This window comes from Xenopus laevis, chromosome 6L, assembly GCF_017654675.1.
Source record: "Xenopus laevis strain J_2021 chromosome 6L, Xenopus_laevis_v10.1, whole genome shotgun sequence".
NCBI lineage: Eukaryota > Metazoa > Chordata > Amphibia > Anura > Pipidae > Xenopus > Xenopus laevis.
The window spans coordinates 50,094,883-50,113,470 of NC_054381.1; the positions used below are offsets into that span (position 1 = coordinate 50,094,883).

At 39.5% G+C, this 18,588-nt stretch overlaps 1 protein-coding gene across 2 annotated transcripts; it reads right to left on the reverse strand.

The window, feature by feature from the left end:
- Nucleotides 1-12,303: 12,303 nt before the first annotated feature.
- eomes.L (eomesodermin L homeolog) lies at nucleotides 12,304-18,314 on the reverse strand. 2 transcript variants are annotated; one of them, NM_001088341.1, is given in 7 exon segments: nucleotides 12,304-13,699; nucleotides 14,490-14,551; nucleotides 14,655-14,813; nucleotides 15,456-15,577; nucleotides 15,857-16,011; nucleotides 17,310-18,132; nucleotides 18,135-18,283. In NM_001088341.1, coding segments are annotated over 7 exon segments (2,070 nt in total). In that variant the 5' UTR covers nucleotides 18,145-18,283; the 3' UTR covers nucleotides 12,304-12,960.
- Between the last annotated feature and the right edge of the window lie 274 nt (nucleotides 18,315-18,588).

Consider the following 18,588-nt stretch of genomic DNA (forward strand, 5'->3'; position numbering starts at 1 on the left):
TTTTTTTACACACAATGCACCTTTTCTGCCACATGTCCTTAGTCACTGCTTATGGCGCTAAATTTTGCACCTGCTTCTAAGCACATGCACATGACACAGTTGAGGCTGAAGTATCAATAACGACCAGGAGGCATTTTTTCAGGCAATCAGCATGAGAGGCACATATACGCTGTATTCTTTTGGCACAACTGTACTGTGGCAAAAGGAACCACTTCAAAGGTAGTTATAAAGTACAGAGTACACACTTGTGCCCAGATCTGCACCCTGCACATGCACCTCAGCCATAATGAACAGGCACACTTATTCAAACATCAAGGCTACAAGGTACAGTGGAATGATTCAAGGTATTTATAAGGATGCAAATGTGTGCCTAGTATTGTGTCCACAGTTATAAAATGAGGCCCTCATCTTTTCTTTATCATTTTCTAATGAAGCAGGAAAAAGTAAAAATGAAATGACAATTCTGAGAAGCTACAAGCATCTCCCAGAACACTGATGTCTATAGGTCAGTAAACCACACTGTTACTGTACTGCTTGTGGCTTTCTTTACTAAAGTTTGCACCCAAATGTGCTGAGAAGTAATTCTGTCAAAACAGGCTCTGGTCTGCAGCACTGGATTTGAAGACAAAGACTGTGTTTTACCACTAGATGGCACAGGAGAGTCACAGCTATTATTTTTTTAAATATAGACTTTTTGCACTAAAAAAGTACGCTGTAATATCTGTTGCCCAAAATCACAAATACATGTTTAAATCTTATTTACAAAACATGTTTATGAGATTTCAAATAAAACAAAAAAAGGGGCACCAGACTAAGAACAGGACAATGCAATGTGAATAATAGCAAAACAGAGCACAGATCACATATTTTTGAAATTGTACAGATTCTTGAATGTCATTATGTGAAAAGCTGTTAACTCTAAATAAAAACTAAAGATTAAAAAAAAGGGAATGTTTTTACTGGTCGCTTAAATGTGTGGGTTCATGGGTACCATATGCAGCCCTGCCCCAGTATTTGTTCGAACAGCATTATAAAAATAACTGCCATCTTTCCCTGAATGTTGTAAATATTGTGCAATCTGAATCCCATCCAATCCTGCAACTGTTTTATGTAGGAAGGACAGTAACTCTAAAATAAAAACTATTTGAAGAAACAGGTGGGAATGTTGATGTTGTTTGAGACACAGTACCTTCAGCATGGGCCCTTTAATACCCAGTGTTGCCCATCGCATTTTAAAAGCTTAAGCCTAGGGTTGCTGGTTCTACAGTGAACTAAAAGCCTAGTATTAGCAGTCTGACAATGAAAATAACTAGGAAACCACTAAAAACAGAAAATGAATGTAAATTGCAAAAGTGCTCGGGGAAGTAGTCAGAGTAAGTTTATAACAATTTTTTTTAGTTTAGATCCCCAGGAAGTACATAGACAGTGAGGGTCACTGACACTCTTGGTTGGGGTTGCCAGATCACTTGAAAATTCAGCATGTTGCAGAGATGTAACGATTGCATTGGATTTTCTAGATGTGGCCCTCAGTGTGCAAGTGATCTGGTAACCCTACTCTGAGCCTTCAAACTGTCAGGAATTCTTATACAGCCATTTCACTTAGAAAGCTATTGTTTTCCGTTTGTAACCCATTACAGTAACGGAACTAGGTGGGGGCGGGCCCTGGTACGGGCCGTGCAGCCGCACCCCACCCCCCACCCCCTTGTCCGTGCGAATTTACCTTATGGCTGCAGCCGACTCCAGCCGGCTGCAGCGCGCGCGATCTGTCGGGGGGCCCTGCGGGGGTGCGGGTCCTGGCCCAGTTGCACCCCCTGCTCCCCCGTGTAGTTACACCACTGACCCATTAGTAATCTCCCCATATCCCACTCACCATTACCTAATGACTAATAATCATGTGGGGAGGGAGAGGGTTGGAATCGGTCAGGCCCGGATTTGTGGGAAGGCCACAAAGGCTCGGGCATAGGGTGGCAGGATTTTAGGGGCAGCAAAAGAACCAGCTACATCCACCTTGATTCTGAAACACCGGGGAAATGCAGGAGATTTGATTGTTTTTGAAATTTCCCCAGCATCAATCTTCATTGTTCTAGACCTAAAGAAGGAAATTTGCGCATGTGCATGTGTCAAGGGGAGGGTGGTGGGGGCGACCAGCATTTGCAGGCCAGGAGCGATTGATGAGTAAATCCGGCCCTGGAATTTGTGATGGCTAATAGCTAATAGTTGGAATAAACTTTAGATTATATAGTATATACTGTATATATATATAAAAACTAAAAACAAAAGTGTTTATTTAGCAAAATACGACTAACGTTTCGGCTAGGACTCTTGCCTCTTTGAGAAAGACTAGAGTGCTAGCCGAAACGTTAGTCATATTTTGCTAAACACTTTTGTCTTTTCATAAGACCTGTGAGTGCTAGCCTTTTTCGGTCCTGCATTTATTGTTTCAGGCTACATGCACCCAGGCACTGTTCACTCATATGAGTTGGGCCGACATCCAGCTGTATATATATATATTTATATATACTGTATAGTAATGTATTGCATAAGATTAGATATACTTAAAGGGGACCTGTCACCCAGACATAAAAAGCTGTGTAATAAAAGTCCTTTTCAAATTAAACATGAAATCCAAATTCTTTTTTTTATTACAACATTCATAGCTGTTGTAAACGCGATTAAAAATCTCAGCTGTCAATCAACTATTGCCTACCCCTCCTCTATGCCTTAGGCATAGATGCGTGCAGGCAATAACTTTCACTTTCCATTCAGCACTTACTAGTTGTCATTGCACTCCCTACATTCCTCCTTGTCTCTTCACCATTTAATTGTGTAGCCAGGGCATGGAGATGGACATCAGGTCCCCCATTCTGGTGCACAAACAAGTCTGAGATGATACAAGGCTTGTCTTAATAACAGTGTCCACAAAATGGCTCCTGCCTGCTTGCTATAATTATGAATTCCCAGACCGAAGGAAACAAGATTCAAATAATTTATATTATAGTGTAATTAAAGTTCATTTTGCTTGACTAACGTGATAAAATAGGATTTTGAACAATTTTTTCAGGTAACAGGTCCCCTTTAAAGGGATACTCTGATGGGAAAAACTAGTAAGAAACAATAGGCAGTCTAAGTGAAATGGCTGTAGAAGAATATGCCTGCTGAATAAGAAATATAAAATAATATTTTTAAAAAGTTACAAATTTAACCATAGAGATATCACTGGTTAACATGTAACTGAATTTGCTCTTGCTAAAAAAAACACATCAGAAGGGCCATAAGCTAAATTAGAGAATTGTAATCGGTTGAAAGTTATTTTAACCCAGAAGTGGCCTGAACAAGTTGTAAGTGTTCTATATAAAAGTTAGATTTGATTACTGAATGTTAGTTCTTTCCCACCTTAAAGGGCGCCCTTTTTGTTTAATTAAATTAAATGTTAACAAATTAATCTCTCAACATACTCTCGCCTGATATAAAGGGTTAAGGGGTTGTTCATCTTTAAATTAACTTTTAGTATGATGTAGAGAGTGATATTCTGTTGCAACTAGTTTTAATTTTTTATATTATTTGTGTTTTTTGAGTTATTTCGCTTTTTATTCAACAGCTCTCCAGTTTGTAATTTCAGCAATCTTGTTGCCAGATTCCAAAATACCCTGCACTGATATGAATAAGAGACTGGAATATGAATAGGAGAGGCACTGAATAGAAAGATGAGTAATAAAATGTAGCAATAAATAAATATATATATGTAGCTATAAATGTGAGTCATACCTAAAAGTCAGAAGAAGAAGGTAAATATAAACTATAAAAAAAAAGATAAAATGAAGGCAGGGGACTGAGAATTAAAATAGGTTTGAAAACTGGAAATTCGCTCTTAAAGTACCAGAAGCTGCATTTTTGCCACCCCTGGTACCTAGTGGGGCGCTGCCGCCTGAGGCGACAGTCTCAAGCCGCCTCATTGGCGAAGCACCCCTGAATGAAGGCAATTGAAAAGTTGCCTACAATTAGCAATTCTATAATATTCTATTTTACTAAAATCCGCATTTATCTAATAATATTACTAAAAAAAGCTCGACCAAACTCACATGCTCGATTTTACCTTATTTATTAATAAAATAACTCAAATGAATGGGATTGTGAAAAAAACTCGACAAAATCGAGCGAAAACTTGAATCGTACTAATTTCCAGACTTTTCTCCAGAATTGCTCGATTTTTTTTTTTTAGTTTTTGCCCGGAAACTCCGAAATGGTTGGCTTTTCAGGCAAAACCCAGCGTAGAACTCAATAACATCAGTTTGGGATAGGTGCCTCTCCCATTGACTTATACAGGACTTCGACATGTCTGAGATGGCGGATTTTCAGATTTGGGATATAATAAATCGAAAATGTTGAGGTTTTTTTTCCATGAAAAAATTCGAGTTTTTGCCAAATAAAGCTTGATCACAAAAATTCCAGTTTAGTAAATAACCCCTTAAAAGTTAAAATAAAGGTGAACCACCCCTTTAAAGCATCATGTGAATGAACTAATACAATTAAACAATATGATGACCAGTTAGGATGCTATCCCTTGAAGTGATATCAATGAGCAATTAATGGAGATCAGTATTGTACTGATGTGTATGTTATATTTGGTGCGGTTTGCCTTCTTTTTGAATGATGCCCTTTATCTATATACCTATCATCTGAGACTGTAGCTCCTTTACATTCATGGAGAACTCCCTGCCTTCACACTAAAACGTTTCTGCGAGCATCAAGACTTCCATGTTTCATTGCCCAGATACCCTCCCTTGTGCATTAGGAAACACCGGGCAGAGTAAGATAGCATAGGCAACACTTTTATTTCCGATTCCGATTGTTTCCGAGGCATATGCTTGGCACCATGCTCAGCAGGCAAACTCATTGCAAAAGTAACAGAAAGTTACTTCTGGAAAATGGTGTTCAAATATAAAGTAGCATTGAGCAATCGAGCATCATAGGTTTTACGTGACAGCAAAACAGTGATTAGCACACCTGTCAATCATCTAGAACCGACTCCGACGCAGAGCTGGCCTGAGGCAGCAGATGAGCAAAAACTCAAAATGGGGAGACAGAAAGAACAGTGATCTACAGAAAAATCAAATGTTTAATGAATTGTATGTAACTTTGTATGGATTGTATTTAGAGACTTTTTATTAACTTTATTCAAGGATGCTTTAATAATGATTCATTTCACAATAGTTTCACAATAGTTCCCCTTGAAGTTTGGTCACAGTGTAATGTTATATGCACAGATTTGGCAGCGCCATTGGTTGATTTCAGCCATACTTCTCTGACTGACTGCTTATAGTTCTGATTATATATATCCTATAGTTGTGCTCATCCCTGCTCAGTCTTTCTTTTTAATTAAAGTGCTCCAGGGTTCCCTGTGTCAGCCACTGAAGTTCAGATGTGCCTAAAGAATAGGGCACGCATGTTAAGCTGGCCATAGACGCAAAGATCCGATCGTACGAATCCTCGTACTATCGACATTTTTCATTCCACGGAGATCGGTTATTTGGTTGATCGGCCTGGTTAAAAGATATATGTCGGCTGCCGATAATTTCTCTGCATGTATTGCCGATCTGACGATTTTCAGTGGGAGACTGTCACCAGCTTCGTTGGACATAACTTTTGTACAATTGCTGTCAAGGGCAGATCTGTTCTTTAGGACCAAATTTACATAGCGGGAACCCCTAGGACCCCCTGTCATTCGTAGCCCCCTCAACTCCCTTTTATTTGCTCAAATTTTCATCATCGGGACTGGAGCAATTGGGTAATTTAGAGAAAACTATAGTACCTCTGCGCATCCCTTGTGTTTCTGACACAATGTGGGTGTGGTTGGGCAGCATGCAGCCCCCTAAAATCTTGCCACCCTAGGCCCGGGCCATTTGTGGCCTCTCCACAAATCTAGGCCTGGTTCTTTTACTACTTTATGTGATCTGAATGGTTAGTGGCAGGTCGGGAAATGGAGAAGTCTGATCGTTCAAGGAGTTGACACCAGTGAACATCTGAAACAACCAGGGAGACTTCAAAAATATAGGGCACAACTGTGCCCAATTTGCAACAAAGCACTCGCACAATTTCATAAAGAGCATGACCCCTTTGCGATCACAATGACACCAGAAATCTGAGAAAAATGTTGTATTGTTGGAAAAACATATAGGGGCACATTTACTAAAATGTAAATTAATCTTGTTTTTTAATGAAAAAAAATCCTACCAAACTCCCTTCCCCAATTTTACCGCATTTATCAATAGTTTTTCTAAAAAAAAACAGAGTGACAAAACGTCACAATAAAATCGAGTGTCAATTTCGAATCATATGAATCGCTGCAAAAACGAAATTTTTTGGATTATTGGCCAAAAACCGCACATTTTTTGGATTATTCAGCACAGATCACAATGCCAAGAAACAACTTCAGGGACATCATCTGCCATTGACTTTGACTTTGAAGTTTGAGATGCTATGTTTTCAGATTCAGATTTTTCCCAGTTTTGGGGTATGATAAATCTCTAAAAATTAGAGTTTTTTTCACAAAACATTAGAGTTTTCCTCCTAGAAACCTTGACCAGAAAAAATCGAGGTTTGATAAATGGGCTTCATAGTGTTTGTGCTTGAAATGTACATGTGCCTTATTACCTTCTAAAAAGGGACAATAACAAATCTGGTATGTAAGTTCTAAAGTCTGTAATACAGATGTAACCTGGGTTAATTGGTAAGGGGGCTTTCTGGCTAATTAAGTAAATTAGCTACTTTGTGTTTGTACCTTTAACATCGTGGGGACCCAAGGAGAAGGACTGATGTGTCCCTGACCTCCCTGTTATGCCAATGCTTTGATAGGTTCATTTGCGCTCTTCTATCAGCCTGGCACTTTTGGCCCATAGCTACAACCTCAAGGTTCCTGGCACTTCCACTGGCTGATTAGTTGCAAATAAATAGACCCAGGATTTAGCAATGTGCTCTCTATGTATTAGTGGCAGATTTATAAAAATATGAGATTAGAGTTTATCACTGAAAAACTACTCACTTTCTAGTCATTCCTATGGGATTTTTAGAAGTGTATTTATTGCTGGGTGAAAGTAAGAGTTCACCATTTGCTAAATGCGCTTAAAAAAAATCCCATAGGAATGAATAGAAAGTGGTTCAGCTTTTCAGTTGTAAACTCTAATCTCACATTTTGATAAATTGTCCTCTATATGTTTAGGTATTATATAGACTTACAGCCTTGGAACCGTAGGCGCGGACCTCCTTAATAGAAGCAAAAAAACAAATAACCCCCAAATATCAACCCAATAAAGTTTTTCCACCTAATAAAAGAAAACATAATTCTAAGCAGCTTTGCAATATACATTCATTACAAATTGTCTATGGTATTTAAGTTATTTGTATAAGTATTGCTATTGACAGCAGTGTTTGTCCCTTTCTATTCTCTGCCCTGCTAACTCAGACTGTTGATATAATGTAAGACATGGGCAGCTGATTAACAGACCTGCCTTTGCTGCTGGGGAACTAAGACTTTTGAAATATTGTTTAAAAAGTACAGCAATTGTTTTTACAAATAACAGCACTGAACATGTTTAATAAATGTATTTAGGAAAGTTAGCTTAGAATTCTGTTTACTTTTATTAGGCAAACGTTTATTTTGGGGTTGACCTTTAAGGGCAGAGACACATGTGGGGGTGTGGAGATTTAAGGTGGCCACAGACGCAAAGATCCGCTCATTTGGCAACATCGCCAAACGAGCGAATCTTTCCCTGATATGCCATTAACGAGCATGGCTATATCGGGGGTAATCTGATGTTCGGCCCTATGGCCGAACGATCCGATTACGATGCGCAATGGGCTCCGGCGGGATCGGTCAGGTCAAAATCAAACCTGACCGATCGACCAAACGAACTATAAGATGTCGGCACACTCCACACACGATCCGAAAATCATACGAATCCTCGATTCGTACGACAGGATCTGTGTGTCTATGGCCAGCATTAGTCGCCCGGTAACAAATCGCCTCTTCTTCGGGCGACTAATCTCCCCAAACTAAATCGTTGGCGGGATGGCACTCAGAGGGCTTCGTTTTCCAAAGTTGCCTCACGAGGAAACTTCGGGCGCCTTCGGAAAACAAGGCAGTTCGGGGATATTATTTGTCGACTAATCTCCCTGAATCTCCATGGTGTCTCTGCCCTAATTGTAGAATTGCTTCCAGCTTTCAGAGTATTTATCATGATTGCCCTTGTTTTACTATCCCCAAATACTTTGCATGGGGTCACAACACCCAGTATCTAAGGAGAGTACACAGACATACACACAGACAAGCACCCACACATATTTCTCTTTTTCCAATAACAGCCTGCCTCTAATATTGCCTTTGCTGTTATACTGCTGGGTCGGTGTATGGGGGCTTGTGAGTGTTTGTTGTCAGTGCAGTGGTTTTTCCTTCCTGCCGGGGTGCATGTAGCAGCATTAGCAGCAGTGCTGAGACTCTGTGTTAGTAAGTCAGTGCCTCCCATACACTGAGCAGCAGCAGCCCCCGATGATTCACTAGCGAGCATCTGAATCCTGCTCTCTCTACTTGCCTTTAGAATGGGGCCAGCAGGTGACTTCTAACCTTGTTTTAAGAGAACAGCAAACAAGCCCTTCTGGCACACACAGCCTTCATCGCTCTCTCAATATAAACTTGTTTATCAGTGTCATCCTAGGAGGATTAATTAGATACATTTATTCACAATTTGGTGTCTGACACCACAGCTTAGGAATGCCTTATAATCACAAGGTGTTAATTGGGGCCAGGCAGCCTCTTATGTTTCTATTAAACAGTGTGATAGTTTTTCTACATTCTGCCCCCCTCCTACCATCATCATCATCATAATAATAATAATAATAATAATGATTCTTTATTCTTAATTCCTTGCAGCTAGAGAAGAAAAGAGCTGATCTGAAAGAATGAACAGGTACCCAGCATTTACCCATAGACTAGAAATCATCAGACAGAGACTGATAAGATGATAGATATAGAAATTATGATAAATAGATAGATAGATAGATAGATAGATAGATAGATAGATAGATAGATAGATAGATAGATAGATGATAGATAGACAGATGATAGATAGATAGATAGATAGATAGATAGATAGATAGATAGATAGATAGATAGATAGAAAGAAAGATAGATAGATAGATAGATAGATAGATAGATAGATAGATAGATAGATAGATAGACAAACAAAAAAAGATAGATCATAGATAATATAGTAAATTAAAAATAACACAACTTGATTGCTTAAGAACTAGCAGAATAATACACAGCAACATTAGGGTTAAAAACAGACAGGGAAACCAAATCTAATAAAGAATAATATGTTCTTAATTTGACAAATAATTGCAGACAGACAGCAGCACACTGTGGTGTCCTATTCTGTAAGTTCTCAGTTTTTCTAACCACTGAAGTTGAGAATATCACGGGTGTGTGTACATTACACATGCATGCAGATATGTGTGTGTGAATCTAGGAGCAGATAATAATCACATCAAGCTTTGTATGCGTTGGTCGTCGCTTATTGTGTTTTTGGTATCCTTGGGTCTTCACTTTTTCAACGCAGACAATTGTATACAGACAGAAGGAAACTGTTGATATTTTTAAAGAATCTCTAGCCCTTTGAATTAAAAAAATGTGTCCAAATTTATACATTTTTTTTTACATGTTTTAGATGCAGAGGCTGGTTTTCTTGATACAAGAGATACAAAAGCTCTGGAATTCTGAAAATCAGCAAAGCAACAAGCTTTGAATTCGTTAAACGGAGTTCAAAGAGAGCGATGTTCTAGATGAAGTGCAATATTTAGCTACAGAATTCACTGGAGTAAATAAGGAAAGCCAAGGGCAGCTGCATAATTGACTGTGCTGCATAGGAGCAGGTTAATTTCGTTATAAATGCACGGTGGGACAAAGGAATGGGGTCTCTGAGTATTTGCCTCCCCTGGCAGCTTCTATTTGCCCTGCAAGCAGGCTTATCTCTTTAACGTTTGCATTTCCTACATAAAGCCACTTTGGTCTCCTTTAAAAAAAATACATATATGCAAAGTCTAACAGCGACTGAGCTGTGAGTTCAATCCACATTGAAGTGTAATTCAATTAGAATAATACAAATACAGCTTTCTGGGAAGATTGATCTGAATTTTGTGCTTAAAATATCTAAAAATCTAACCTCTCCATTTGTACAAATTGGCTGGAAATCTGTGTATTTTTCAATCCTGAATCAAGTAAATAAAATTACAATCCATTGGAGAAAATGAGGGGTTTGTTTGTTTTTCTTTCAATAATTATCCTATGCAAAAATGCTCCTTCTTTTGCATTCCTTAAGCTTGCATATTAATTGTAAGAGGAAATTGGCTGTAAATGGAGTTCACTGAGATCAAACAGACTGTTCAGAAATCTGCCAGTGAATAATCTCTTTTAAAATTAAAATAAAAAGAAATCATTAACTATATCAATATTTTTATATTCCATTATTATTGTTATGATTCACAACATAGACAAACACATATATATAATATATAATATATATATTATATATATGTGTTTGTCTATAATATATATATATATATATATATATATATATATATATATATATATATATATACATATACAGTATTTATATAATAATATTAATACTTTTATTGTCTGTATGTATTTATATTTACACACACACACACATATATATTATAATTTATAGAATATTATATATATTAAATACAAATATACTGTATGTATATATATATATATATATATGTATTTTTTTTAATAATATATATAAATATATGTATCTAAATAGCAAATATTCTGTTCAGATTTTATAAATAAATATATATATATATACTGTCCAACAGAATATTTGCTATTTAGATACAAATATTTATATTTACATTTGCTGTTTAACACATTTTATTTCTATTCATTATGCTATAGTTATTTAATTTGAGTTTATAAACCAGGGTTGTGGAGTGCAGTAAGACATTCTAATAAATCTAATTTTCTATTACAGAAACTTCTTTCTACCCCAAAGTGTCTTTTTCTCTTTTAGGCTGTAACATAAATGGGCTGCCTGTCTCTATTTTGTGAGCACAATTTAGAACATTTATAGAAATGATATAAGGTTAATTTTTTTTTCTTCGATATACATTAAAATAATTATTTCCTATTATATTCGAGTAGAGAAAGACAGTTTTAAATTAATACAAACAAATGAACATTTTAGAAACAACTCACCATTACTTTTTCCCCCCATTTATGTAATTTCTTTTTCTTGCAGAGAGATTATATTGTATACACAATTATGAGCAATTTAAAGAAAAATAGACCCTGAGATATGGGATAAGAATAAAATAGACACTGGGAGGTGGAATAAGAGTAAAATAGACACTGAGAAGTGAAAGAAGAGTAGGGTAAAGATAAAATAAAATGATAAAATAGTAAGGAGAAACGTTTGTAGTGGTTCATTTATTTTTTGGGGTGTAATACAATAAACAATATCAATAATCCCAGGGTGAATGCATTATTTCATTACCCTAACATAACCTAGCTGGCTGGGAATGTACACATTCTCTCAAAAGAATGTAAGAGTTGGTATTTTGATTGCTGATACTGCTGATATCTTCCTCCTGAAGTACCAAGTGTCTCCCCTATTGAAATTTCATGTGCCATTGCCCCAAAGGTCAAAAGAGGATTATTGGTGGATTATTGGTGGAAAATGACCATTTCTGTGGTGCAGCACCTTTATTGTTGACGTGAATTGACTGCACTCAGGATCTAATAACACACTTGTTGTTATATGTATGGGGTGCCATGGTTTTCTGCATTCATTGCACCCTTCACCAATACAAGTGAACTAGCAGAGCTTGTAATTATACACAAATTTACTGGCACACAGGGGTGACACCTGAGGTATGCTGGGAAACAGGCTGAATATGGGGGGATTATATTGATTAGTGCAAAAGTGCAAATTGGTGTAAAAAATGGCACTGCATGTGGAGTCTGTACTAATATGTTGTGTGAGGATTTGCACCTGTATATTTATGTGAGTAAATGTGTGTATATATTTATGAAACTGCAATTATTTCTGCGTTTGCACTCATTTTGTGCGGCTGTGTATAAGTGTAATTATGTGTGGGAGTGTGGAGGGGGGGATGAACAATATGGTAGGAGTGAGGAGCTAACCACTTTCACATATTACTAGTTAGTTAGTGCATTGCTGGGTGAAGCTGATACACAGTAAGTAAACCTGACACAAACAGGCATGGATTTCCCAAGAGGCACCACATTTATTAAAAATTGCCAGCAATATATACATGACATAACAAAAAGGAAAGCAAGGTAAACCCACAATGCGTCCCACTCTGGAACATTCAGTACTGGACTTTACATTTGTACAAGATTTGCCTTAAGAGACAAGTTTTAAATAGAAATCTTTCAAGACAAAGTGGAAAATACAATCTGACATTGCCACCTAACTCTAGAAATATACAGCTGTGTGCCACTAATACAATATACAACCCACCAGTGCATTTAATGTCAGGTACATCTTTCCAAACAGAGACGCTGCTATTTATACAATATCTTATACTCCACAATATGCAGGTGTATATACAATAAATGTACATTGGCTTTTTGTGCCATAAATAAAACATAATAATAATAATAATAATTATATATATTTATACATTTATAAATATATATAATAACAACTATATACATATATATATATTTATAAAACCTGTTTTGTTTTGCTCATTAGTGCCAAGTTTATTCCATTTCCTGAAAAAATAAAAATAATACTGAGGCTTTAACACTTTCATGGCTGAGTGAGGACGCCAAATGAAATGCAAACCCACTTTTTGGCATATACAATGGTCCATCCCCGAAGTTATATATTAATACAGCATATTAACCTTTCTTTAAGAACTAGAGTAGAAAGAGTAATACCCAAGTCCCTTAGTGGCATCTTTATAGTCCTCAGTGCCAATGTCTTCACATTTTATAGGAGGGGAGTTTTCATTGCTTGAGGTGCTAGGGGAGAGCCTCCTTCTCTTACATGCACCCGTATACACCCCTGAATCATTAGAGTCTAGTGATTTAATGGAGGGAGGGGTTTCTACCCAGGAAGAGCTCATCTCTTCCTTGACCTTGTCCTTAGGTAGGAGATCTTCTGAGAAACCTGAAGGACTTGACCTTGAGGACCAAGGTAAACTTGTTGTCATTTTCCTCTGATAGGTAGAACCTCTGCTTCCCCAGCCTGCCATGGAGGCAAAAGCTGCATCTGGGTAGTAGGCCATTGGGTGGGAGGTTTGGATGGGCAGAGACTTAATGCCATAGGTGAGGAGGGAACCTGAGGAGTAGTCTGTTTCGTAGGCCCCCATGTCCAGTTTATTTGCAGCAGCTTGTTGCACGGGGGTCACAAACCACCTCTGTGGAGGAACATTTGCCACTTCTTCATTAGTCTGTGGGGACAGGAGACCATTTGCTTGGGGGACAGTCCTCTCCCCACTGTAGTATCTGGCAGGGGGCAGGTTGTTGACAAACTGGTCCTGGAAGAAAGGCTGCACACTGTATCGGGTCCCAGGGACTATCTGGTGAGATCTAGGAGAATCCGCAGGAGATGGCGTTAATCTGTCACTTTCTGATGCTGTGTACATGCTACAATAGAAGAAATAAGAGTCAAACATGACCAGGCTATGGGCAATCATTTGGGGCCCTAATAGGTTCCAGGGATTTACTTATTATGCTTTGCACAGTGGACAGATTGCTTTAATGAAGCTTAATCTGATGCAAAGTCCAATGCACAGGGAGTAGTGAGCTAACACTATTAATGAACATTATGTAACAATAATGCTACCTCTCTGCATCCCAAGTGATGTGATTGCTGATGTGCAGCCACTGCTGTAGAAATCTGCCGGCATATAAAGGACCAATCCCTGGAAACTCACTCTATCAATGTGCCAAAGGGATGTCATATATCAAGTAGACCTAACTGGGGCACTAAATTTAAATTAATTCAGATTTGCTCCTTATATCTAATCTAGCACCCCCAGTATTCTGTCATTTACAATTTATCCAGGGTCACCAAATCAATAACAACTAACTTCACCTATGGATAAGGAACTCACCAGTGATGCCTGATGGGAAATAAAGTCCCCATTAACAGAGCTATGAGTTATGTGCAAATTCCCACTGTACCTGACCAGGTTCTCATAGGATCAGCTTGCAAAGTGGCTCCCACTAAGGGGTTACTCTGTGGGGGGTCATACACAGCCCCCCAAAAAGCTTAGAAGACCCTGGTGAATGTATTGAGCTATTAATATGTGGGGGGAGTGTGTTTCTCATTGTCAGATGTTTAATACTATCACACAGACAGTGCACAAACACACATCCACATTTGATCACATATAAGTGAAACAGTATTTTCCAACATTTCATTAATACTTACGAATCATAATTATCCCTGAACCCTTTTGCGAATGGGTTGTGGTCAATCTTCAGCTGAGTAATCTAAAAGCAGAGGCGAAATGTCAGGAGCAGAGTTATCAAAGGCAAAACCTTCCACTACTGTCAGAAATCAGTCACTAGCGCTGGTGGGTCGCCGACTACTTACATCGGTGTTCTGGTAGGCGGTCACTGCGATGAACTGGTTCTCCGGGAAGGTAAAGGTCTGGTTTTTAGCAGAGTCGTTCAGATCCTCCACTCCATCCTCACTCACTTCCACTATGTGCAGACGCGGCTGGTACTTGTGCAGAGACTGGAGCACGATCATCTGCGGAGAGAGGAACAGCTGCTTATACTCACTGCGCCGGATTTGCGCTCAGTAGCGTGGAATTCTCTATCAGAGCGTGTGCCCTATATATATATATGAGTATATATACACTTATTGGCCAAAAATGTCTTTACTTTTCATAAAGATATACACGTGAGAAATTTTGGAAAATAAATGTGTGTAGCGGTGAATTGCCCTGCTTATATATATATAAGTAAATGCCACACAGTAAAACTGGCCAATTGCTGTATATTTCCCCCATATAGTGGCCGATATCGGTCTGATTAAATCGTTTGGCCAAAAGATCAGATCGCAAGGACTGTAAATGCACTAACTAGGTTTATAAATGCCACTAATAATATAGGTATATTTATCAACACAAACACATTCCTTTAGTGTTTTCCTAGCCCCCCCAGGTTATATCTAATTGCTAATTAATAATAATAACGAATTAATATTCTAAGTAATATAAAGTTCATCTCCTATTTCTGTGGACTTTATTAGTCCTTTCGAACCTTGCTATTGACCCCCATATTATTATTATTGCTATTATTATTATTATTACTATAATTACTAGTATTAGCCCCCCCCCTTGTGCAATCGCTCCTACCCTCTCATTACTTTTTTACAGTTTTTTCTCACCTGGGTACTGTTGTTATTAGCGCCTTTGTTGTTGGTGAGTTTGAGTTTCCCAAAGGAGATTTCTTGGCGCATCCAGTGCGCTCCAGTGTTGGGAGATTCTGGGTGCACATAAACCTTATTCCCTGGAAAACAAACACAGAGACATATTTATATAATTACTATTATTTTTTCCACCCAAATACCCCGACGCTTCGAGAAAAAAAGTGCAATGTATTATTATAGCGCAAGAATGGAAATAAATGCAGAACATAAGGCATAATAATAATCTATTAGTTACTTAAAACGAAATTCCGATCCATGTATATATGGTCTCCGGTTGAAATTGTTGCACCGGTAATATGGCAATAAATAAAGTAGCGCCAATTAATAAGAATTGCACGGGGAGTTAGCGCCGTACCCACCTTGCATATTGTTGTCCGCTTTGCCGCAAGTCACCCATTTGCCTCCTTGGAAGCGCCAGTGGTTGGGGTCGGCCAGAACCACCTCTACAAACACATTGTAATGGGCCGTGGGGTTCAGGCCAGTGATGTTGAAACTGAGGAAAGGGAACATCCTCCTGCAAAGCAAAAACCAGTGTGAGAAAAGGGAGAGAGACTCGGGGGGTCGGGGATGTTGTGTGAAAAGCGCAGGGGTCGGTTACTGATGGCAGCGCACACATAGGAAGCAGAGCGCAGGGCACGAAAGAAATTGATGGAAGAGTCTGATAAACAGGGAGTGGGTGAGATATGGAAGAGTAAGTAATTTGTATAGTATGGCTATAGTAGGGCGGGGGCTTGGGTAAGGGTCGGGCATGTTCAGCACAGAGGCGCACATAGTAAATCCCCCAAATATAAACGAATTGATTTGAAATCCCCTCTATTATATGGCAGTGCCAGCTCTCTTCCCACACAATCACACCCGATACAGAAAGAAAATAAACCTACATAAACCCCAGTATAAAACTCACTAAGCATTGCTCATTTGTAATGCAGGAATCATTTAGTAAATCTAGTCCCATACAACAAACCAACTCCTTCCACTTTCTGTCTCGCCTACTGAATTGAACTCATTTCTCCTTTGCCTTTGAACATCAGGAGTGCCGCTACCCAATGTCCAGTAGTCCCAGTAGTTTTCATTATATTTATATATATTTGTTTATTTATAACAGTGCCAGACCTTCAGAGCCCAATAGATATACAGTATAATACGCGCTATACGCGCCGCTAGATGTAACAGCAGTAATGACACTCCCCATATGAACTAGTAGAAAATACAAAGATACTCCTAACTCGCTCTGATAATGATTATAACGAATATAATACATTCTGACTGCCTGCTGATAAAGTTGTAGTACTTGTCCTACTGATAGAAGTAACTAATATTACTCTGTACCTGCCCTGCTGACAAATATTACTCCTAATGTTCTTCTCATTACAATACAAGTAATATTACTCTCAGACCTGCTGCTGATATAATCCCTTTTCCTACTTGTTGATAGATACTGTCTATACCTGTGCTAAATAAATACACATATAGTACATAAGTACATAATATAGTATTACTATACATATGTATAGTAATAACACCCCTGCTTGCCCGGCCATTCATATTACTATAGCAACATACTGGAATAATTCTCCTGATTTTGCAGTAAAGTCCCCACTTCAAACTGAAATGCTCCTAATACTCAGTCCTTGCTCTGCTGCTGATGAACCACACGTTGATATAACTCCCAATGAAATATTTCCCATGTAATATTCCCAGCCTGTGCTGACTGATGCGTGCTAATGTAATAACTAGCTGTTAGTAGTAGTATTAATACTCAGTGTCCTGTTGGTAACTAAGGCTAGTAACTAGTTGCAGTAGTGCCCTTACCTGCCCTGCTTGGTGATGATCATCTCAGTCTGGTGCCGGTGGAATTTCAGCCAGAGGGGCCGGTTACAGAGGAAGACCTGGGCACGAACTCCCGCACCGCCGCCTGGCAGCCCAAGCGCACTGAGTCCACTGCCAGTACCTGCGGGTGGGTATGGGCTATACATGGTCCCTGGGGCCTGGCTGTACTGGTAGCCTGAGGAGTACTGAGGCCGGGATGGGCACACAGGAGGGGAGAAGCCGGCTGGGGGCAACATGCTGCCGTATGGTGGGTACCTGGCGGCGCCTCCTGCAGGATACACGGCGCTGTGCTGTGGAGGCGCATAAGGGAAGATGGAACATGGGGAGCCGAGCTCTGTGGTAGTTTGCTGCAGCTGTTGGCCCTGGGGCTGTAGGTAGTAGCGCTCAGATGCCGCCTGTAGGCTGCCGTCCAGGTAGCGAGGAGCTGAAGTTGGTACCGCGGTGTTCAGTTCCTCCTCTGCGGATGGGGAGCCTTTGCGCACGTTGTCCGGTAACGTTTTGGCTACCGAGAAACCTTCTCCAGTTTCGCTGAGCATTGTGCTGCTGGAACCAGCTTCTCTGGGACTGTCTAACTGGAGCCCCCTGCTGCTGCCGCTGCTGTATTTCTTGTGCTGTTGGCCCTTGTGCCCCACACTAAACTCCAAGCTGGGACTATGGACAGCACTGCTGGGGTCGCCTGTCAGAGGGTAGAAGGTGTGGGGCAGGTTAGGAGTGGAGCTGTTCAGTAGCTGCTCTCCCAGCTGCATCCTCTGACTGCGATTCTCTTCTTTTTCTGAAGCAGAACTTGTAGTAAATAATAGGGAGTGCCAGGCACCATGCACTGCGGGGCTTCACTTACACACGGGGAGGGGGGACTGAGTCATAGGAGATATAGGCTGTCAGTGAGGGACGTGTTCCATAGGTGTCTGCACATGAATGGAGAAAGCTCCCACATGCACCAGCCTCCTCTGTGTGCGAGCGCCAAGTGAAATGTGTCAGCGGACAGCTTGGAACACTTTATATACTGTCCCCTTTTTCACACCCCCCATTAGGGCTAATGATTTCGGGGAGGGGCTTGCTCTTTCTTTCAAGGCAAGAGGCAGAGAGAAAAAAAAAGAGAAACGGGCAAAAAAAAAAAATCTTTTTAGTCCTTGGCCTATTGGTTGCTTTCAGTGACAGTAATTTAACTCCTAATTGGAACATGTCACCTGCGCCTCTCTCACTGGCTGCCCAGCATTTATACATCACTTTATACATCACATCATTTTATACATCACTTTAT

Bases quoted from the DNA above. Each gene is read 5' to 3' on its own strand.
- eomes.L (XM_041565308.1), bottom strand. From the start codon at position 18,073: ATGCAGCTGGGAGAGCAGCTACTGAACAGCTCCACTCCTAACCTGCCC. The intron at 14,814-15,455 runs GTGAGAAAAAAC...CTCTCTCCGCAG, and splicing joins CTAATAACAACAGTACCCAG to ATGATCGTGCTCCAGTCTCT. The intron at 13,643-14,489 runs GTAAGTATTAAT...GGATTCTCCTAG, and splicing joins TTCAGGGATAATTATGATTC to ATCTCACCAGATAGTCCCTG.